This window comes from Scyliorhinus torazame, chromosome 18 (assembly GCF_047496885.1).
Source record: "Scyliorhinus torazame isolate Kashiwa2021f chromosome 18, sScyTor2.1, whole genome shotgun sequence".
NCBI classification, from domain to species: domain Eukaryota; kingdom Metazoa; phylum Chordata; class Chondrichthyes; order Carcharhiniformes; family Scyliorhinidae; genus Scyliorhinus; species Scyliorhinus torazame.
The window spans coordinates 158,627,484-158,650,240 of record NC_092724.1 but is presented as its reverse complement, the minus strand read 5'-3'; the positions used below and the strand labels follow the sequence as shown (position 1 = coordinate 158,650,240).

The window sequence follows — 22,757 nt, the reverse complement described above, 5'->3', positions numbered from 1 at the left end:
ATAGTAGATTACCCAGTCGTTACGGTCTCAGAGAGTTTATTGTGTGCAAATTGGCTCCTGCATTACACCAGTGTCTGAACTTCACAAGTACTTCATAGGCTGAAAGAGCTTTGGGAAGTCAGAGGTACAAGTCTTCCTTTCTCCTTTAAACTACCGATGCACCAATAAATGGTTCACCAGTGATACCCACATCCCAAGAGTGAGGAAAGCTAATTCCCAGCCTTGGGAATTCTAGCTTTAATCCTGCTATGACGGTTCGCAAGCTCGAGTTTCTGAATGTTGTCACTGGCTGTGCAGAAGGTAATGTTGAGCCCAGTTCCCAGAGACAGCCAGGATGGCTTCTTCAAGGTAATTTCTCAACCCCTGCCATTAACAATAATTGCTTTGAAGACAACCTTGCTCCTATTTTCCTATTTAAAGCTGCCAAATCTCCTCTCAGTTGGGAGATGGTATGATTAGTTTTAATGAATGACAATGAGGCTATCAAGTATTGCTGTTTTTATATGTAAAAGTGCATTAGATGCTAATAGCCTGGTACAGCATAAAATAGCAAAATGATCACATCTGTTTTCTTATCATATCCAGGAGGCTTTTCCAGCTTCCAGGCCCCAGGATTACTTTTCTGTAGTCAAAGCCTTTATTTATAATTGTTACAGTCAATATGTTCCAACTGGATTGCTCTTCTTGGCCTGTTGGAGTTAATTCACATTGTAAAAGCAATCTAAATGTTCTACTAAATGTTGATTCTCTCACCACCTGCCTCAGACCCAGTCTGGCAGATATATCCTTCAGGACCAGGGCAAGCGGAGCCTATAATGATACCACCGAGCCATGCTTGATGATAGTGTCATGATCCTGGACCAGGCCCCAATTTTTGGTGCGATCTGGCGAGGGACCAGTCACATTATGCTTAAAATAGACAAAGTTTGAGATCCAAGATATTTGCTAAGAGAATAAAGTTGCCAGAATCCACAGGTTTTGACCAAACAAAAATAAACTTTACTACATATGTCAGAAAGATAAAACAATAGAAGCGGCAGAGTGTTTAGCGACCTGGGTTGATTCTGGCCTTGGGTGACTGTGTGAAGTTTGAACGTTCTCCCTGTGTCTGCGTGGGTTTCCTCCGGGTGCTCCGGTTTCCTCCCACAGTCCAAAAATATGCAGGTTAGGTGGATTGGTCATGCTTAATTGTCCCTAAATGCCCAAGGATGTGCAGGTTAGGTGGACTGGCCATGATCAATTGGGGGGGGGGGGGGTTACCTTGACGATAGAGCCTTGGAATTCTCCAACTTGGACGGCCTCAAGGACGATGGTTTGGGTCACATGACTCAATGTTTCTGCCTTTTTCTGGGCCTGTCTTCATTCCGAAGAACTGAAAAATGTCAGATTGTGCATGCGCTACCTGTTTCTGGCTCCCAAGGCACGGCTGGAGTTGTATTATTCAGGCTCCCAACTACAGGGTAATTCTGGAATTCTTGACAATGAACATGTTGAATTCCCCCAACTAGAGTACGTGTATAAGAACATACAAACTAGGAGCAGGAGTAGGCCATCTGGCCCTTCGAGCCTGCTCCGCCATTCAATGAGATCATGGCTGATCTTTTGTGGACTCAGCTCCATTTTCCCCCCGAACACCATAACCCTTTATTCCTTTATTCTTCAAAAAACTATCTATCTTTATCTTGAAAACATTTAATGAAGGAGCCTCAACTGTTTCACTGGGTAGGGAATTCCATAGATTCACAACCCTTTGCGTGAAGAAGTTCTTCCTAAACTCAGTCCTAAATCTACTTCTCCTTATTTTGAGGCTATGGCCCCTAGTTCTGCTTTCACCCGCTAGTGGAAACAACCTGCCCGCATCTATCCTATCTATTCCCTTCATAATTTTATATGTTTCTTTTAGATCCCCCCAAATCCTTCTAAATTCCAACGAGTATGTCCTTGCTCCTCTCAGTTATTCCTCCAAGTGACGTTTAACATGGAGGAGTACTGATCCAACAGCTGAAGGAGGATGGTAGGTAGTAATCAGCATGAGGTTTCCTTGCCCATGTTTGATTTGATGCCACGAGATTTCATGGGGTCCAGAATCAATGTTGAGGTCTCCCAGAGCAACTCCCTCACCAATTTATACCACGGTGTTGCCACCTCTGGTAGTTCTGTCCCCTCAGTGACACTCGACAGATCCAGGGCTGGTGGTGTTGGGGAGGTATGATTTGGTGGGTATGACTATGTCAGGCTGTTGTTGGACCATCTGAGGGACAGCACTCCCAATTTTGGCATGAGCCCCTCAGGGAAGAGGACTTTGCAGAGTCGACTGGGCAAGGCGTGCATTTGTCATGAGAGAGCAGAAAAATGGAGGTGGGGGGAAGAAGATAAGGGAAAAGATGAGGGAGGAAAAAAGAAAAGGGAGGGAGGGGACGGTTGAGGACTCTGGTCTGTACTCGTTGGAGTTTAGAGGGATGAGGGGGAATCTTATTGAAACTTACAGGACACTGCGAGGCCTGGAGAGAGGAGACGTGGAGAGGATGTTTCCACTTGTAGGAAAAACTAGAACCCGAGGACACAACCTCAGACTAAAGGGACGATCCTTTAAAACAGAGATGAGGAGGAATTTCTTCAGCCAGAGGGTGGTGAATCTGTGGAACTCTTTGCCGCAGAAGGCAGTGGAGGCCAAATCACTGAGTGTCTTTAAGACAGAGATAGATAAGTTCTTTAATAAGGGGATCAGGGGTTATGGGGAGAAAGCAGGAGAAGGGGGATGATAAAAATATCAGCCATGATTGAATGGCGGAGCAGACTCGATGGGCCGAATGGTCTCATTCTGCTCCTATGTCTTATGGTCTTACGGGGCAAACACTTACCAAGGTCTTTGATTGCATCCACCTCGTCTTTTGCGCATGTCTTCCTTCTTTGCAATTTTCCCATCAAAGATTTGAACCACCTCTTCCGTTCATCTTCAATTCCACTAGCCTGTGAATGTGGCAGATTATAATGATGAGATGTTATCCAGGTATTTCTGGGTTGCTATACATACAATGATGATTTGTTCTGCATACAATTAAGTTTAATGGTAAATGGGGGATATAGTATATTCGAGAAACATGGTTTGGAGAGCACAGTCCGTGGGGGATACAATCTATAGTCTATCGGGGGATATGGTATGTGTAGAGGAGAACTTGCCACTTGATTGTGCTCTTTTTTCTCAACACAAATCTCCCGATATCGACATGAGCTGATTGAAAAGACTCGAGGATGTTAGCCTCAAATTGTGTTCCATACAATTCGAGTTTCTGCGACCATTATGCTAAGGCGGTGCGGTGGCAGTGGTTAGCACTGCTGCCTCACGGCGCTGAAAACTTGGGTTCGATCCCGGCCCCGGGTCACTGTCCGTGTGGAGTTTGCACACTCTCCCCGTGTCTGCGTGGGTTTCACCCCCACAACCCAAAGATGTGCTGGGTAGGTGTACTGTTCACGTTAAATTGCCCCTTAATTGGAAAAAAAAAGAATTGGGTGCTCTAAATTTATATAAACAAAAACATTATGCTAGGGGCAGGTTCGATCCACAAAACTGGTTGTGACCCCAGGGTGATTAACCGCCACTTGGAGCTTCCCCTAATTTCACTCATTTTTGCAATTTTGAAGAGGCCTCAAAAATGATGCTGGATCTGCTGTGCGTAAGGACAGGGGGAATTTGAAGCTTATTTTAACTTGCTGAAGGAGTGGCTACTGTATCCCAATAAAATTCAAAAGTAGTTTTGCATTTTGTTTTTTTTTTTAAAAGTAATTTTCCGCAATTTAAGATCAGGTTATTCACAGACCCATTTTCAGCTGGATAAATCAAACTTACTATTAAATTGCCACTCTTAATATGTTAAAGAATATTTTTAAAGCAATTTTTAAAAATCTGTTTTAATTGTGCTGTTTGATTACATTCGTTCATGGAACATTTTTCTTTTGGCATTATGCAAATTAAACTTGGCAGAAAAAACATTTTGAACAGGGCCGCACGGTGGCACAGTGGTTAGCACCGCTGCTTCACAAACACAAGAGAGACAAACACAGAGGCGAAGACAGGTGTGAAAATAATAAATAAAAGTAAAAGGTAAGAAGAGTCTTTGTTTCCGATGGTTGTTTCAGCCATACTTTCCTGAAAATCAGGCTTTTAGGTTGAGATTGATGCTTTCCAGTCTGGAATGATTTTCACTCAGATTCATTCAGGTCTCTGCAGGCTTTCTGGAGAAAACAAGAGAGAGAGCGAGAGAGAGAGAGAGCGAGAGAGAGGGAGCGAGAGAGAGGGAGCGAGCGAGAGAGAGAGCAGGAACTTTCCCCTGAGTGTCCAGGGATCCAACTCTGCTTTCTTCAGGTCTCTGGAAATCATCCCACTTAGGCAGGACACAATCACCACCTGTTACCGGGCAGAATACATCTTTTTGGCCAATACATTGGCGAGCAGCCAACCAATCGAACCGAGTCCCACCCCATCTCTCGGGTGCCACGAAGTCTGAGTACTGTTGCTCGAAAGCTCGCAGAGTAGTGTTCTCTTTTGTAACTTTTGAATTCCTTTGTACCCCTGCTTGATGTAAAGGTATATGTCCATTAAACATCCATGGCTCAAAATGATAACCCTTAGAAATTAAAGAAAGGGGAAGTAAGGGAATCATTGGGAAGGACCTTCACAGAATATTTAAGAAAGGAGCACGAATAGGCCATCCAGTCCTTTGAGCCATCAACCAGTAAGATCATGGCTGATCTATCTCACTTTCCTGCCCTACCCCCATATTCCTCCATCCTTTGGTGTCAAAAATTCTATTAGTCTCTGACTTGGATGACAGCCCATCCACAGCTCTGTGGGGTAGAGAACTCCAAAGATTCACTGCGCTCTGAGAGAAGACATTTCTCTTCCTCTCAGTCCTAAATGGCCGACCCTCCATCTTGATATTATGACTCCGACTTCTAGACCCTCCAGCCAAGGGAAACAGCCTCTCAGTATCTACCCTATCGTGCCCTCGCAGCATCTTGTGTTTACGTTAGATCACCATTCATTCTTTAATCTCCAGCAAATATAACTCCATTCTGCATAATCTCTCTTCATAGGACAACCTTCTCATCTCCGGAATCAGTCTGTTAAACCTTTGCTGCACCACTCAGAGAAGCACATTCTTTCTTAGGAGACCAAAACGGTACACAATATCCCTGTTGCGATCTCACCCAAGCCCGATATAATTGCAAAAATATTATCTCACTCTTGTACTCCAACCACGTTACACTAAAGGTCAACACCCGATTTGCTTTTCGAATTGCTTGCTGTAGCTGTAGCTTTAAGTAATTCATGTATAAAGACACGCATATCCCTTTGAATACTAACATTTCTCAGTCTTGCTGAAAGAGACCTGTTGAAGTTTTTGATTTTGCACTCATCAGAGCACTTCACAAGAATACCGATATAAGGGGAGAACAACAATTTATACTCGATGGGAAGAGAGTGCTGATTAGTGGGCAGGTAGACTCTGATTGGTACTGCCAAATGATCTCCCCCCCCTCCCCCCCCCCCAGTAAATATTCATACATATGCCCAGGCATGAGGCAGTTGAGGGGATCCCTCCGGGAGCACAGATAAGTACAGTCTCTGGGGGGGGGGGGGGTAGAGGGACATGCCCGGTCACTGCCCCTGGCATAGGTTAATGGTGCCAACCTGGCAGTGCCAACTGTGCTGGGGGCAGTGCCGGAGACAGACTCTTGTGGGAGTCCCATGGAGAGGATGCGTTGATGTGTAGTGGGTGGGGGGGATGGGCAGACTTTGAGGGGGCAATGTCGGCGAAGATTGTCTTGGGGGGGGGCGAGGGTTTGCCACTGATGAATGCCAGTGCGTGGTGGTGGGGTGGCGGGAGGCTGCCAGTGAAGAATGACAGGGATGGTGGAGAGCCCTCTGGAGCCCTGTAATGTTGGCTGGAGGCAGTTAAGCTGCAGCGCTGGTAAAGATGGTGCCCTGATCTTTTTGAAGCTGATTCCCAGCTCTATGATGCCCTGGCCCGCCAGGGTGATGGCATAAACCACGCCCACTCACTTTTTTTGGCAAAGAGGCTGAAGATTCCGTGAGAAAACTGGTTTGTGCAATTGGAGAGTTACACAGCAGTTTTCTGTCTGAGCCTGACACTTCGCCAAATTCTGGTAAGAGCCGCCCAGTGAATGACTCGCCCTTATTTTCTTTAGCTGAACCAGGCGCAATGTGTGTACATGTTCTCTCTGTCTGCATAGAGCAGAGCCCTGTGTATTAATATATGTAGTTTCCAGTACATGCAAATACAATTTCCCAATCTCTCACCTTTTACTAAATATTTTGCTTTTCTATTCTTCATACAAACTGAATAAATTCGTCTTTCCCACATTATAATCCATCTCTTAACTTCTTTCCCAATCCCTTAACGAGTCTATGTCCATATACAGGGGGCGGGATTCTCCGAAATGGAAGCAGAGTGTTCGCGCCGTCGAGGTTCACGACGGCGCGAAACGGCCCCTATCCCGACCGATTCAGGGCCCAATAATGGGCTAGGAGCGGCGCCGTGTCATTTACATGCGCCAGGCCTTGGCGCCGCTTAACAGCGCCGCATACATGACGCGGCCGGCGCCGCATAACTGGCGTCACCCGCACATGCGTGGTTGCCGTCCTCTCCGAGTCCGCCCCGCAAGATGATGTCTGACGGATCTTGCGGGGCTGCGGAAGAAAGGAGGTCCTCCTTCAGAGAGGACGGCCCGACGATCGGTGGGAACCGATCGCGGACCAGACCCCATTTGAGGCCCCCCCGGTGCAGGATCCCCCCCCCCCCCCCCCCGCAGGCCACCCCCCCCCCCCCCCCCCCCCCCAGCGTTCCTGCGCTGTTCCTGCCGGCAGCGGCCAGGTGTGGACGGCGCCGGGGGAAACACGCCGTTTTGTGCTGGCCGCTCGGCCCATCTGGGCCTGAGAATAGCAGGGGTGCCAGAGAATCGCCATTTCGGGTGTCTCGGGCGTTTCTCCGGCCTGCACCGCGCGGAACTCGACGGGGCCGTTCCTGCCGCGTGGGAGAATCGCGGGAGGGCGTCGGACCGGCGTCGCAGGAAGATTTGGCGACCCAGGCGATTCTCCCAACCGGCGCGGGAGCGGAGAATCGCGCCCTGGGTGTTTACAATCTCCTAACAGCTTCCTTTCATACTTAGTTTTGTATCACCGTCAAAGTTGAATTGAATGCTCTCAGTCCCCTCATCTAAGTTATTGATATAGATTGTAATTGCTGATATTCAAGCAATGAGTCTTGCAGCACCTGACTAGTTACAAACTACCAACCTAAAAATTACCCATTTGTTCCGACTCTCCATTTTCTGCCCATTAATCAATCCTCAATCCATGAGCCCAAATCCTTATCAAATGTATTTTGAAAATCTATTGGTTTCTCCTCATGTAACTTGCAAGTTGTACCCTTAGCTCCTCAGATACTGAGGTAGTCTGCGTCCGCACACATTAAGATCTGGACAACATTCAACACTGGGCTGGTAAATGGCAGAGGAACACCACACAGGTTCCAAACAATGCCCATCTCCAACAAAGGGAAATCTAACCATCTCCACTGGACATTCAATGGCATTACCATTGCTAAATTCCCCCACCACCAACATCCTGAGGGGGTCACTATTGAGCAGACACTGAACTGGATGAGACAAGTAAATATTGTGGCTACAAGAACAGGCCAAAATAGGAATTCTGCAGTGAGTAAATCACCTCCTGATTCCCAAAGCCAGTCCACGATCTACAAAGAATAGGTCAGGAGTGTGATGGAAACTCTCCACTGTTCCAATAAGTGGAGCTTCAACAACACTCAACAAGCTTAACACCATCGAAGATGGCGATCGGCACCCTATCTATCGCCTCAAACATGTAATCCCTCCGCTGCCAGAGCACAGTGGCAGCAGTGTGTACCATCTACAAGAATCGGTACACCAACTTGCCAAGGATCCTTCGGCAGCACCTTCCAAACCCATGACCTCTACCACCTAGAAGGACAAGATGCCTGCGAACGCCTGCAAGTTCCCCTCCGAGCCGCGCGCCATCCTGACGTGGAAATATACGACCCCCTTCACTGTGGCTGGGTCAAGATTCTGGAACTCCTTTCCTAACTGCAATATAGCTGCACCGACACCACATGGACTACAGAGGATCAAAACAGTGCCCACCATCTTCTCATCGGCAATTAGGGAGGGGTAATAATTGCTGGACTTGCAAGTAATGCCCTGATTTCAAAAAACTCTGACAGATTTGTCAAGCATGATTTTCTTTGCATCAGTCCATGATGGCTCTGTCTAAACATATTGTGATTTTCCAAGTGCCCCATTACCACATCCTTAATGATGGATTCTATAATTTTCCTGACTGTTGATGCCCGGCTATCTGACCTGCAGTTTCATGTTTTCTCAATCTCCTTTCTTGAGCTATATCGTTACATTTGCTACTGTCCAATCCATGGGGACAATTTAAAATCCAGTGAATTCTGAAACCAATACATTCACTATCTCTGTAGCCACCTCTTCTAAAACCCTAGGTTGCAGGCTGCACCTTCTGTGGATTTAGCACTGTAGCCGTCTGAGATGGCCACCTGTAAAGGACCATGGGAATTATGGCCAACCCAGGACTCAGACAGATGCAGAGCTTCTGTGTATTTGAAACGCAGGTAGCCAGGCCTGATCGAAACCCCCGCTCGTTTGCATTCTAATGGCCCATTTCCCCAGAACAATAGGACTGCACTCAAGAAACCGATACAGACACAGACTGATCGGCGCCAGTCCCTTTACTCAGAGAGCCCAACCGCCAAGGTCAATGACCGCTAAGAACCCACCCAGCTACCAAGGCACCCGCCCCTTTATTGGCCGAAATCGAAGGGTGTGATCAGAGCCCTGTCGAACTATTGGGTCCAAGGGTAAGGCCCGCCCCAAAGAGCGGGAAATCCCAGAGGGATAAAAGAGGACACAGCCATGTGTTCTGTCTCTTTTGGACCCGGCCTGTGCCAGCCTCCTTTGAATCTGGCATGTGCCAGCCCAACTGCAGCATAACGACCAGACAGCCAAGTTCAAGGCCAACGATCGCTACCTGACGGATGAGCCCAGCAGAGACAGAGCCACTTCTTCAAACCAGCCACGTGAGATCAAGATAAAGGCTTTATCCACTTGCACAGTGCCGGTCGCCTGAAGTTAAGTATAGGTTATTGTCGTTGATAGGTGTAGTTTAACTTGTAGTATATTGTGCTTCATGTCGAAGTAACCCTTGTGTGTAAATAAACCATCTTTGAACTTGAACTGACTAACTGGTTGTGTGGTCCTTTGATCGATATCTGGTAAAGCCTTGTGGTGGTATCATTTGATACCTGGCGACTTTAAAGAGCATCATTATTAATTGGCAACATTATTGGTGACTGGTGGCGATTGGCAACAGCACCTTCTGCCTGCATTAATTTCTCTATCATCTTTTCTTTACTAATATTAATTACTTTGAGATGCTTCCCCTGATTCCCCACAACATCTTATTTTCCTTTGGCATGTCTTCTGCTATGGAGACAAACGCAAAATATTTGTATAATGTCTCTGTTATTTTCTTGTTCCACATTATGATTTTTCCTGTCTCTGCCTCAAAGAGCTATGTTTACATTCACTAATCTATTCCTTTTTGTATACTTGTAGAAGCTCCTATAAGCAATCTGTTTGATATTTCTTGCCAGTTTACTCTCATTCTATCCTCTCCCAATTTATTATTCTCTTGGTCATCCTTTGATGATTTCAATCATAGAATGCCAACAGTACAGAAGGAGGCCATTCAGCCCCCCGGGTCTGCGCTGACCCTTTGGAAGAGCAACCTACCAAGGTCCACTCCCCTCCCCTAAGCCCACAAGCCGGCTTACATTAACACTGCAGTGAAGTTATTGTGAAAAGCCGCTAGTCGCCACACTCCGGCGCCTGTTCGGGTGCACAGAGGGAGAATTCAGAATGTCCAAATTACCTAACAAGCACGTCTTTCGGGACTTGTGAGAGAAAACCGGAGCACCCGGAGGAAACCCACGCTGATGCGGGGAGAACATGCAGACACCGACCCAAGCCGGGAATTGAATCTGGGACTTTGGCGCTGTGAAGCAGCGGCGCTAACGACCATGCTACCGTGCTGTCCATAACCATGTCTTGTTTTGTGCAAGGTGGTCTAAATTTTTTGAAGTGCCAGTGCGGATTGGTGTTGTGATGGTATTCAGACCTTCACCGGGTGGTGAGTGGTGGAACGCGCCTGCACGGGCGCTATGCTGCTGGCGGCCGCGCGGCAGGGGGCGGTGCTGAGCCGCCGCCCCGGCGCTGTGCTGTGCCGCCGGCGGCCGCGCGGCAGGGGGCGGTGCTGAGCCGCCGCCCCGGCGCTGTGCTGTGCCGCCGGCGGCCGCGCGGCAGGGGGCGGTGTTGAGCCGCCGCCCCGGCGCTGTGCTGTGCCGCCGGCGGCCGCGCGGCAGGGGGCGGTGCTGAGCCGCCGCCCCGGCGCTGTGCTGTGCCGCCGGCGGCCGCGCGGCAGGGGGCGGTGTTGAGCCGCCGCCCCGGCGCTGTGCTGTGCCGCCGGCGGCCGCGCGGCAGGGGGCGGTGTTGAGCCGCCGCCCCGGCGCTGTGCTGTGCCGCCGGCGGCCGCGCGGCAGGGGGCGGTGCTGAGCCGCTGTCCTGGCTCCGTGCTGGAGGCTGGGGCTCTGACGCTGCGGCTGCTCCGGGCGGAGCTCCTGCCGGTGATAAAGGGCGCGGGTTCGGTACCGGCCGCCTCTCAGTCACCCTCCGCCTCCGCGGCTGCAGATTAGTTGTTGGCGGCGTGGGGGTGGCTGCGTGGCGGGGTGGGGGGGACCATGGCCGATGCGGAGGGAGACGCCGCCGAGACCATCAATCGCTTCGCCCGCCAGGGAGCCCTGCGCCAGAAGAATGTCTGCGAGGTGAAGGATCACAAGTTCACAGCCAGATTCTTCAAACAGCCCACATTCTGCAGCCACTGCACTGACTTCATCTGGTGAGAGGGAGGGAGAGAGGGAGAGTGTGACAGGGAGAGAGAGAGAGGGAGGGAGTGTGACAGACTGGGAGAGGGTGAGTGTGACAGGGAGAGAGTGAGTGTGACAGACTGGGAGAGGGTGAGTGTGACAGACTGGAGAGTGAGTGTGACAGACTGGGAGAGAGAGAGTGTGACAGGGAGAGAGAGAGTGTGACAGACTGGAGAGTGAGTGTGACAGACTGGGAGAGTGAGTGTGACAGACTGGGAGAGGGTGAGTGTGACAGACTGGGAGAGAGAGAGTGTGACAGGGAGAGAGAGAGTGTGACAGGGAGAGAGAGAGTGTGACAGACTGGGAGAGTGAGTGTGACAGACTGGGAGAGGGTGAGTGTGACAGACTGGGAGAGAGAGAGTGTGACAGGGAGAGAGAGAGTGTGACAGGGAGAGAGTGAGTGTGACAGACTGGGAGAGTGAGTGTGACAGACTGGGAGAGTGAGTGTGACAGACTGGGAGAGGGTGAGTGTGACAGGGAGAGAGTGAGTGTGACAGACTGGGAGAGAGTGAGTGTGACAGACTGGGAGAGGGTGAGTGTGACAGGGAGAGAGTGAGTGTGACAGGGAGAGAGTGAGTGTGACAGGGAGAGAGTGAGTGTGACAGGGAGAGAGTGAGTGTGACAGGGAGAGAGTGAGTGTGACAGACTGGGAGAGTGAGTGTGACAGACTGGGAGAGAGAGAGAGTGAGTGTGACAAGACTGGGAGAGAGTGAGTGTGACAGGGAGAGGGTGAGTGTGACAGACTGGGAGAGGGTGAGTGTGACAAGACTGGGAGAGAGTGAGTCTGACTGGGAGAGAGTGAGTGTGACAGACTGGGAGAGAGTGAGTGTGACAGACTGGGAGAGAGTGAGTGTGACAGACTGGGAGAGGGTGAGTGTGACAGGGAGAGAGAGAGAGAGAGTGAGTGTGACAGACTGGAGAGTGAGTGTGACAGACTGGGAGAGAGTGAGTGTGACAGACTGGGAGAGAGTGAGTGTGACAGACTGGGAGAGGGTGAGTGTGACAGGGAGAGAGAGAGAGAGAGTGAGTGTGACAGACTGGAGAGTGAGTGTGACAGACTGGGAGAGGGTGAGTGTGACAGGGAGAGAGTGAGTGTGACAGGGAGAGAGTGAGTGTGACAGGGAGAGAGTGAGTGTGACAGGGAGAGAGTGAGTGTGACAGGGAGAGAGTGAGTGTGACAGGGAGAGAGTGAGTGTGACAGACTGGGAGAGAGTGAGTGTGACAGACTGGGAGAGTGAGTGTGACAGACTGGGAGAGAGAGAGAGAGTGAGTGTGACAAGACTGGGAGAGAGTGAGTGTGACAGGGAGAGGGTGAGTGTGACAGACTGGGAGAGGGTGAGTGTGACAAGACTGGGAGAGAGTGAGTCTGACTGGGAGAGAGTGAGTGTGACAGACTGGGAGAGAGTGAGTGTGACAGACTGGGAGAGAGTGAGTGTGACAGACTGGGAGAGGGTGAGTGTGACAGGGAGAGAGAGAGAGAGAGTGAGTGTGACAGACTGGAGAGTGAGTGTGACAGACTGGGAGAGAGTGAGTGTGACAGACTGGGAGAGAGTGAGTGTGACAGACTGGGAGAGAGTGAGTGTGACAGACTGGGAGAGAGTGAGTGTGACAGGGAGAGAGTGAGTGTGACAGGGAGAGAGTGAGTGTGACAGACTGGGAGAGAGTGAGTGTGACAGACTGGGAGAGTGAGTGTGACAAGACTGGGAGAGAGTGAGTGTGACAGGGAGAGGGTGAGTGTGACAGACTGGGAGAGGGTGAGTGTGACAAGACTGGGAGAGGGTGAGTGTGACAAGACTGGGAGAGAGTGAGTCTGACTGGGAGAGAGTGAGTGTGACAGACTGGGAGAGAGTGAGTGTGACAGACTGGGAGAGTGAGTGTGACAGACTGGGAGAGAGAGAGAGTGAGTGTGACAAGACTGGGAGAGAGTGAGTGTGACAGGGAGAGAGTGAGTGTGACAGACTGGGAGAGAGTGAGTGTGACAGACTGGGAGAGAGTGAGTGTGACAGACTGGGAGAGAGTGAGTGTGACAGACTGGGAGAGAGTGAGTGTGACAGACTGGGAGAGAGTGAGTGTGACAGACTGGGAGAGAGTGAGTGTGACAGACTGGGAGAGAGTGAGTGTGGCAGACTGGGAGAGAGTGAGTGTGGCAGACTGGGAGAGAGTGAGTGTGGCAGGCTGGGAGAGGGTGAGTGTGACAGACGGGGAGAGGGTGAGTGTGACAGACGGGGAGAGGGTGAGTGTGACAGACGGGGAGAGGGTGAGTGTGACAGACGGGGAGAGGGTGAGTGTGACAGACGGGGAGAGGGTGAGTGTGACAGACGGGGAGAGGGTGAGTGTGACAGACGGGGAGAGGGTGAGTGTGACAGACGGGGAGAGGGTGAGTGTGACAGACGGGGAGAGGGTGAGTGTGACAGACGGGGAGAGGGTGAGTGTGACAGACGGGGAGAGGGTGAGTGTGACAAGACTGGGAGAGGGTGAGTGTGACAAGACTGGGAGAGGGTGAGTGTGACAGACTGGGAGAGGGTGAGTGTGACAGACTGGGAGAGAGTGAGTGTGACAGACTGGGAGAGAGTGAGTGTGACAGACTGGGAGAGGGTGAGTGTGACAGGGAGAGAGAGAGAGAGAGTGAGTGTGACAGACTGGAGAGTGAGTGTGACAGACTGGGAGAGAGTGAGTGTGACAGACTGGGAGAGAGTGAGTGTGACAGACTGGGAGAGTGAGTGTGACAGACTGGGAGAGAGAGAGAGAGTGAGTGTGACAAGACTGGGAGAGAGTGAGTGTGACAGGGAGAGAGTGAGTGTGACAGACTGGGAGAGAGTGAGTGTGACAGACTGGGAGAGAGTGAGTGTGACAGACTGGGAGAGAGTGAGTGTGACAGACTGGGAGAGAGTGAGTGTGACAGACTGGGAGAGAGTGAGTGTGACAGACTGGGAGAGAGTGAGTGTGACAGACTGGGAGAGAGTGAGTGTGGCAGACTGGGAGAGAGTGAGTGTGGCAGACTGGGAGAGAGTGAGTGTGGCAGGCTGGGAGAGAGTGAGTGTGGCAGGCTGGGAGAGGGTGAGTGTGACAGACGGGGAGAGGGTGAGTGTGACAGACGGGGAGAGGGTGAGTGTGACAGACGGGGAGAGGGTGAGTGTGACAGACGGGGAGAGGGTGAGTGTGACAGACGGGGAGAGGGTGAGTGTGACAGACGGGGAGAGGGTGAGTGTGACAGACGGGGAGAGGGTGAGTGTGACAGACGGGGAGAGGGTGAGTGTGACAGACGGGGAGAGGGTGAGTGTGACAGACGGGGAGAGGGTGAGTGTGACAGACGGGGAGAGGGTGAGTGTGACAGACGGGGAGAGGGTGAGTGTGACAGACGGGGAGAGGGTGAGTGTGACAGACGGGGAGAGGGTGAGTGTGACAGACGGGGAGAGGGTGAGTGTGACAGACGGGGAGAGGGTGAGTGTGACAGACGGGGAGAGGGTGAGTGTGACAGACGGGGAGAGGGTGAGTGTGACAGACGGGGAGAGGGTGAGTGTGACAGACGGGGAGAGGGTGAGTGTGACAGACGGGGAGAGGGTGAGTGTGACAGACGGGGAGAGGGTGAGTGTGACAGACGGGGAGAGGGTGAGTGTGACAGACGGGGAGAGGGTGAGTGTGACAGACGGGGAGAGAGTGAGTGTGACAGACGGGGAGAGAGTGAGTGTGACAGACGGGGAGAGAGTGAGTGTGACAGACTGGGAGAGGGTGAGTGTGACAGGGAGAGAGAGTGAGTGTGACAGACTGGGAGAGGGTGAGTGTGACAGACTGGGAGAGGGTGAGTGTGACAGACTGGGAGAGGGTGAGTGTGACAGACTGGGAGAGGGTGAGTGTGACAGACTGGGAGAGGGTGAGTGTGACAGACTGGGAGAGGGTGAGTGTGACAGACTGGGAGAGGGTGAGTGTGACAGACCTGGAGAGGGTGAGTGTGACAGACCTGGAGAGGGTGAGTGTGACAGACCTGGAGAGGGTGAGTGTGACAGACCTGGAGAGGGTGAGTGTGACAGACCTGGAGAGGGTGAGTGTGACAGACCTGGAGAGGGTGAGTGTGACAGACCTGGAGAGGGTGAGTGTGACAGACCTGGAGAGGGTGAGTGTGACAGACCTGGAGAGGGTGAGTGTGACAGACCTGGAGAGGGTGAGTGTGACAGACCTGGAGAGGGTGAGTGTGACAGACTGGGAGAGGGTGAGTGTGACAGACTGGGAGAGGGTGAGTGTGACAGACTGGGAGAGGGTGAGTGTGACAGACTGGGAGAGGGTGAGTGTGACAGACTGGGAGAGGGTGAGTGTGACAGACCGGGAGAGGGTGAGTGTGACAGACTGGGAGAGAGTGTGAGTGTGACAGAGGGAGAGGGTGAGTGTGTCAGAGGGAGAGACAGTGCCTTCCTTCCCTCCCTCCTCCCAGCCCAACCCCATCCTCACCCACAACCCCTTCTCCACCCCGTCCCCCACACAAAACTTCCCCCCAACTCTGCAAACTTTTGTCTCGCTCACTTTCCTCCTCCGATTGCTCTTCTCCTCTGCTTCGTTCCACTCTACCTCTTTTCCTCTTTCTTCTCTCCCTCCATCTGCTCTGTTCCCCCCCCCCCCCTTTCGGTTTCCACATCTGCTGCTCTTTCATAATTTTGGCGACGTTTCTTTCTCTTTCCTGACCTCCCTCCTCCTCGTTTTCTTAATCCTGGTGCGCTCTTTATTTTTGTCCCCTGTGTGTTTGGGGTTCCTTTTCCCCTAATGCTTGTGATTTTTGTTTGAATTGCAGGGGATTTGGGAAACAAGGCTTCCAGTGTCAAGGTAGGTGAATTGGTAACTTGTGTGTGGATTGTACGGAGAGTCTGTCACAATCCCGTTAACGTCCCAGAAATGTGGCTTCCTGTGTGGGGGGAGTGGCAGGGAATGGTGACCTGAGAGAGAGGTCATTCCCACACAGGGAATGGTGACCAGGAGAGAGGACAATCCCACACAGAGAATGATTGCTGGCCCCTGTAATAAAGCGAATAAAGTACAAGTATTGCATCCTGCCTGAAACACAATGTGGAATGTCTCAAGTGATGGGCTTGCCTGGTACCGATTCAATCGATATGTGGTGAGATTGAGGAAGTGGTGACTTTGATGCTTTTAATACACAAACTTCTAATTGCTGTGTCTACTAATGCTAGTTACACCCTGACAGCTGGTGTCCAGTCATCAGTTTTATTTTCCTGTTTGTTCCTCATTCTGAGGGTGGTATTTTGCCATTTGATTGTGACTGTCGAGTGTCAGTTTTGTCTGGTTGGTATATGCCAGTCCCTTGTCTCTGTACCTCTGCAGTTGTTTATTATAATGATTTGTCATGCATCTATGCAAAGGTCGACAATCCCACTTTCACTGGGTCACACTTTATTGGAGATCTGAGCAACTTCCTTGGATGTAATCAGTAAGTGTGAGGTGCATTTGAAAGTGTGGATGAGTTGGAAACACTCCGGATGGCTCTAACTCCACGATATCTGTGAAGCCTGCAGTATGAGAATGCAGTGAGTAGGCTAAATGAATGTCCCAAATGCAGCTTTTGGCCAAACCTGTATCTATCTGTTAGGCCCTCCACCTCTTACTCTGTCTGCTGAGGCCAGTGAAGTCAATCTTTTCCCTATTCATCAGTCTAGGTAGCAGCCCTGGTTTTCTCGCTAATCCTCTGTGCGAGGAACAGAAAGCTTCTCAGATTGCTACAGGTTTACATTCTGTAACGTTCTGAAATGTTACGCATGCCCCTCTGTGCGTTTGCCATTTCCGACCTTGCATTTGAATGTAGGGAGACTCCTGCAGTGAGAACAGCAATGGAAAAAATATATATATTGGAATTTAAAAATTGCATTTGCATCCTGCCTATGAGATTTTTGACCGGGTGGAAAGTTTGGGTTGGGTAGATGCTCTGCATACAATTGATGTCAGCACAATTTTTTTCCCTGTCTGATCTATCCAAATACAGTAGGCTTGCTGTGCAGTTTGAGAACTTGGAAGCTTATCCTTGAATCTCGGCAACAGTTTTTCCTACGTAACTAAGGAATGCATTTGTCAGCAAAAACACTGCTTGTTTAGCTGGAGTTCCTTGCAGGATTGTAGTCCACTCCTTTTAAACTGTTGTTCTGGTACACCAGCCTTCCTTATTTGTGTGTGTTTGCGTACTTGTGACATTTGCCCTGTGAGCCATTTGCTCCATTGCAGGGAGTCCTTGGGCAGCCTTGTGACGAGGTATGGTGTGGTTTAATGAAGATTCTGAAAATGGAGGGCTCTGTTTAAGGAAATGTTACTCAGAGATTGTAACAGTGATTATTGCTACTGCAGTGGGAGTTTCCAGGCAGACAATTACTTTGTTTCCCTTTACTTAAAAATTGTTTCCCTTCACTCCCTCTTGTCTGTAAATTGCAAGTCAGTCAGTTCTGTGCTAAGAGGCCACAGTTTACCTGCAGTGCCCAGTGAGACGCACACTGTTGCACTACCCACCGAGAGCAGGGTTTTATTTTGCTGCACGCTGGTGATAATATGTCTACCTTGAGCAAAGAGTGTGCTAGGGAAGGCTATAAGGTATGCTGTGCGAGATCTGTCCCTTTACTGTGTTGGCAGTCTCACCCTGAGACTGGGCAGCTTTATACGCGCTGGGTTACTGAAGAAAAAAAGTAAAACCACAAATTACGTTTTTTTTTATTAAGGGAAAGGTGAATGTCTAGAAACACACCAGGAATTGCTGTCGTGAGCTGCAGCTTTGCAGTCGTTGAGTTCAGTCAAGACTGTGATTGCTAGATTGTTGGACATGAAGTGATTAAGAGTTATGGGGATGGGTCAAAAAAAAAGAGGAGTTTTAAAAATTTGTAATTTTTCCAATGAAGGGGCAATTTAGCGTGGCCAATCCACCTACCCTGCACATCTTTGGGTTGTGGGGGTGAAACCCACGCAGACACTGGGAGAATGTGCAAACTCCACACGGACAGTGACCCGGGGCCGTGATCGAACCCAGGTCCTGGAGAATGTGCAAACTCCACAAGGACAGTGACCCGGGGCCGGGATCAAACCCGGGTCCTTGGTGCCGCGAGGCAGCCGTGCTAGCCACTGCGCCACCGTGCCACCCTAGGAGAGAGGAGTTTAAGGTAGGTTCAAACATCAATTTATTGAATGGTGAAACAGGCTCGGGGGACTGCCTCGCTCTCCTTTAGTGGGGAGAGAAATAAAACCAACTTGTGTTCTAGTTTAGTGCGCTGGACTTGACCAGATGCTGACCAGTGTTCCTGAGTCTCCTGCTGTCACCCCTGGGCAAATGGATGCTGCTTGTTATTACTAAGGTGGGCAACAAGAGCCATGTCCTGAATGTTGCTTCCGCCTTCATGGGCAAAGGCGGAGGATAATATTTGGGTTACTTCTTCTTTGTTTAGTGGTGAGGGAGAGGGTGGAGGAGCTGGGGGTGGGTTCCTTTCCCTGGCGCATGGATGCAGCATATTACTGAGTTTTGATTTGAGCTCGGGGTCTGTTCATACGCACTGAAGCAGAGGAAAGCTGCCACTTTCTCCCTGTGACGTGCACTTCTGATGCTGTGAGAAGGGAATCCAAGTCTCTTAGTTCTTTGTTGCTTAGAATTTGGCAGAAGAACGAGTGCTGAGCTCTTTGATCAAGTGTTCAGTATAACATGCGGCACACAACTCGCTGTGCTTTCGTCTGAGTCGCAAAGGCGACCGAAACAAAAGAAACATCAATCTATACGTAATAAGATAGATATATAAAATATACACTCACACTTTTGAATTCCAGTGGAGAGCAGTCTCCCGTAAACAGACACTTGACACATTTATTTATTTTAATTAAACATTTTTGATTAGAGTACCCAATTCATTTTTTTCCCAAAGGGACAATTTAGCGTGACCAATCCACCTACCCTGCACATCTTTGGGTTGTGGGGGTGAAACCCACGCAGACACGGGGAGAATGTGCAAACTCCACACGGACAGTGACCCCGGGGCCGGCATCAATCGATAGTCATGTTGATTGAGGGATAAATATTGGTCAGATCACCCCTGCTCCTCTTTGGAAAATTTAATTATTTTTACAACCACCTGAACAAGCAGCTGGGATCACAGTTTAATGTCACGTCTGGAAGATCGCACTCTGACCTTGCAGCTCACACTCTGCACTGTACAAAGTGTCAGTCTCAATTTTTTTTGTGCTGCTCAAGCCTCAGACTTGGCTCTTGAACTGCAGAAGCGTCTAGCACTGGGGTGAAAGTGTAACGCTGGGCCACAGACGACACTATTCCGGATCCTCCCAAAATTCGGAATGAACAGCACTCCTGCCCAAATGTGACCTGGCCTTCATGACTGACTCAGCCCCTTCCCTGACTACGTGTTCTCCCGGGGGCGGGGGGGGGGGAGGAGGAGTGGAAGAAAAGGCACAGCAACAGTGGAGAAATGCTTCCGACTTCCACAGGCAACAGTCTGAGAGACAACAGAAACCACTAAATCCTTTACGACCCCAGCTAACTGGCAATTTGTCCTGGGTGGCTGCAGACGTCTTATCTCAGCATCTTGTCAAGTTCCCCTTTTAAAGAATCACGTTGAATCCATATTGCCACTTTCGGTACTCTATTCCGGAGGATCCTGACTCTGCAAAAAGAAACATTTTCCGAACTAGCTGATCCCAGTGGACTGACTCCAATCCCTTTTATTTTACAGACTTCCATTGTTGACACCTCTAAACCAGGCATCCCCCTCCACTAAATAATTTAACTCTCCCTGCTGATAATGATAACCAAGAACCTGAGGCTGGTGCTGCCGTGACTTTTAACGGGAAGAACTCGGGCCTCGGAATAAGGAGATCGGGAATGCGAGCCTCAGTCCAAAGAATTCTGAGTTCTTGAGCATGTAAACCAAGACTGGCCTTCAGTGTGGCACTGTTTGAGGTACCATCCTTTGGACGTCATAGATCATAGAATTAACAGTGCAGAAGGAGGCCATTCGGCCCATCTGCACCGGCCTTTGGAAAGAGCAGCCTACCCAAGCCCACACCTTCACCCCATAACGCAGTAACCCCACCCAACACCAAGGCCAATTTTGGACACTTAGGACAATTTAGCATGGCCAATCCACCTAACCTGCACATCTTTGGACAGTGGGAGGAAACAGGAGCACCCGGAGGGAACCCACGCACACACAGGGAGAACGTGCAGACTCCGCACAGACGGTGACCCAAGCCGGGAGTCGAACCTGGGACTCTGGAGCTGTGAAGCGGTTGTGCTAACCACTGTGCTACCGTGCTGCCCTGGTGCGGCACTGGTGGAGATGATACCATCTTGTGTCTGACCTCTTGGGTGGATGTAAACGATCTAATTGAGCTATTTGGGAAGAAAGGAGGGTCATTCTCCCTGGTATCCCAGCCAATATTTATTACTGAACCAATGTCACATGGACAGATTACCTGTTTGTTACCACATTGCTTTTGTGGGACCTTAATGTGTTCAAATTGGCTTCGGCTATGTTACAAATGTAACTGCACTTAATAATAATCTTTATTATTGTCACAATGTGAAAAGCCCCTAGTCGCCACACTCCGGTGCCTGTTCGGGTACACAGAGGGCGAATTCAGAATGTCCAAATGGCCTAACAGCACGTCTTTCGGGACTTGTGGGAGGAAACCGGAGCACCCGGAGGAAACCCACGCAGACACAGGGAGAACGTGGAGACTCCGCACAGACAGTGACCCAAGTCGGGAATCGAACCTGGGACCCTGGTGCTGCGAAGGAACAGTGCTAACCACCGTGCCGCCCTTTTATAATCTTTATTGTCGCAAGTAGGCTCACATTAACGCTGCAATGAAGTTGCTCACAATTACTTCATTAACTATAAAGTACTTGGGACATCCAGAGTTTGTAAAGTTATTTCTTTCTATGCTGGGATCTTGCTTGGGTCTGAGTGCACCAAACCTGTCCTGCCGTCTGAGTGCACCAAGCCTGTCCTGCCGTCTGAGTGCACCAAGCCTGTCCTGCCGTCTGAGTGCACCAAACCTGTCCTGCCGTCTGAGTGCACCAAGCCTGTCCTGCCGTCTGAGTGCACCAAGCATGTCCTGCCGTCTGAGTGCACCAAGCCTGTCCTGCCGTCTGAGTGCACCAAGCCTGTATCTGGACTAAGTGCTGCAGCCTCTATTGTTTTCTGTACCTCTCCCTTTCATGAAACCTGCTGAAAACTGACAGCAGTTGGAAGGGGAGTGTAAAAGGTTGTTGGAGGGAGAAAGGAAGGATGTTGAACTCTGAATTATACCAGAACAGCTAGCACCTGCTCTTTTCAAATCTGTTTGCAATTTATGTTCTGCTGAATGGTAAAATGAGACCAGTTTAGAAACTGTTCTTTGTGATCAGTTGTCACTTCAATATGAAATTTCCTGAAGCTGTCATTTTCATCATGCAGATTTATATAAGAGCAGCCTTTATGTAATCCGTGTTTAACATTCTGTTCATTGTCCTTGAACATCCAGTGGTTGATGATAATCTGGGTAAAATCTCTGGCCGAATTCTTGTTCCCTTGAATATCCTGTGAGTGAAAAACAAAAGTAGAAACCCTACCTAATAATAATCTTTATTAGTGTAGGCTTACATTAACATTGCAATGAAGTTACTGTGAAAAGCCCCTAGTCGCCACATTCCGGCGCCTGTTCGGCTACACCGAGGGAGAATTCAGAATGTCCAATTCACCTAACCAGCATGTCTTTCGGGACTTGTGGGAGGAAACCGGAGCACCCGGAGGAAACCCACGCAGACACGGGGAGAACGTGCAGACTCCGCACAGACAGTGACCCAGTGGAGAATCGAACCCGGGATCCTGGTGCTGAAGCAACAGTGCTAACCACTGTGCGACCATGCTGCCCTGGGTTTTAACTTTATTCCTGCCCCCCCTTATCCCCTCTTATCATTTTCGCTGCATTATTTTATTTTATTTTTTCATGAAGGCCCCACCGTCTCAAACTTGCCCCTCGCCTGAGGTGTGATGAAACTTGGGTTAAATGACCAGCAGTCACACCTCCCCCTCAAAGGGGACAGCAGTCTGTGGTGACTTTCCCTTTACCTTTTTGAATTTTCTTCCTTGACCTCACCAAGTTATTTGGGTAATATTTTAATTTTCCTTTCGTAATATATCAACAATAACTGTTCAAAGATAATTCGGATTGGATTTGTTTATTGTCACGTGTACCGAAGTACAGTGAAAATATTGTTCTGCGTACAGCTCGGACAGATCATTCCAGACACACAAAGAAAATACATAGGGCGAACATAAAATACGCAATGTAAATACGTAGACACAGGCATCAGGTGAAGCATACGGAGTGTAGTACTACTCAGTAGAGAAGATGTGTGGCGATTTGTGCTTTGAAACACAGTACACCATAATCTCTTCCCCCCCCCCCCCCACTCTCTCTCTCTCTCTCTCTCTCTCTCTTTCCCCCCCCCCCCACTCTCTCTCTCTCTCCTCCCTCCCACCCCCCACTCTCTCCATCATTTTATAAACCTGGATCAGACCCCCCACAAATCTATGTTTCTCTAAAGCGTAGAGTTCCAGCACCTTGAGCCTATCTAAGATGCTTCAATCTTCCTCTCCGCAAAGTCTGAATATTACCCACCGTGTGAGACGGTGGGCCTGGACCGTCTACCTCTGGCATCGACAA

The 22,757-nt window shown here is 50.0% G+C and overlaps 1 protein-coding gene across 1 annotated transcript in view; it reads left to right on the top strand.

The window, feature by feature from the left end:
• The first annotated feature begins 10,744 nt into the window (after positions 1 to 10,744).
• Positions 10,745 to 22,757, top strand: part of prkcab (protein kinase C, alpha, b) — a 489,840-nt gene continuing 477,827 nt past the window's right edge. The window contains exons 1-2 of the mRNA XM_072483739.1: positions 10,745 to 11,038; positions 15,847 to 15,878. Of these exons, the coding sequence (XP_072339840.1) occupies positions 10,881 to 11,038; positions 15,847 to 15,878 (190 nt within the window). The 5' untranslated portion in view covers positions 10,745 to 10,880. The remainder of the gene's footprint in view (positions 11,039 to 15,846; positions 15,879 to 22,757) is intronic.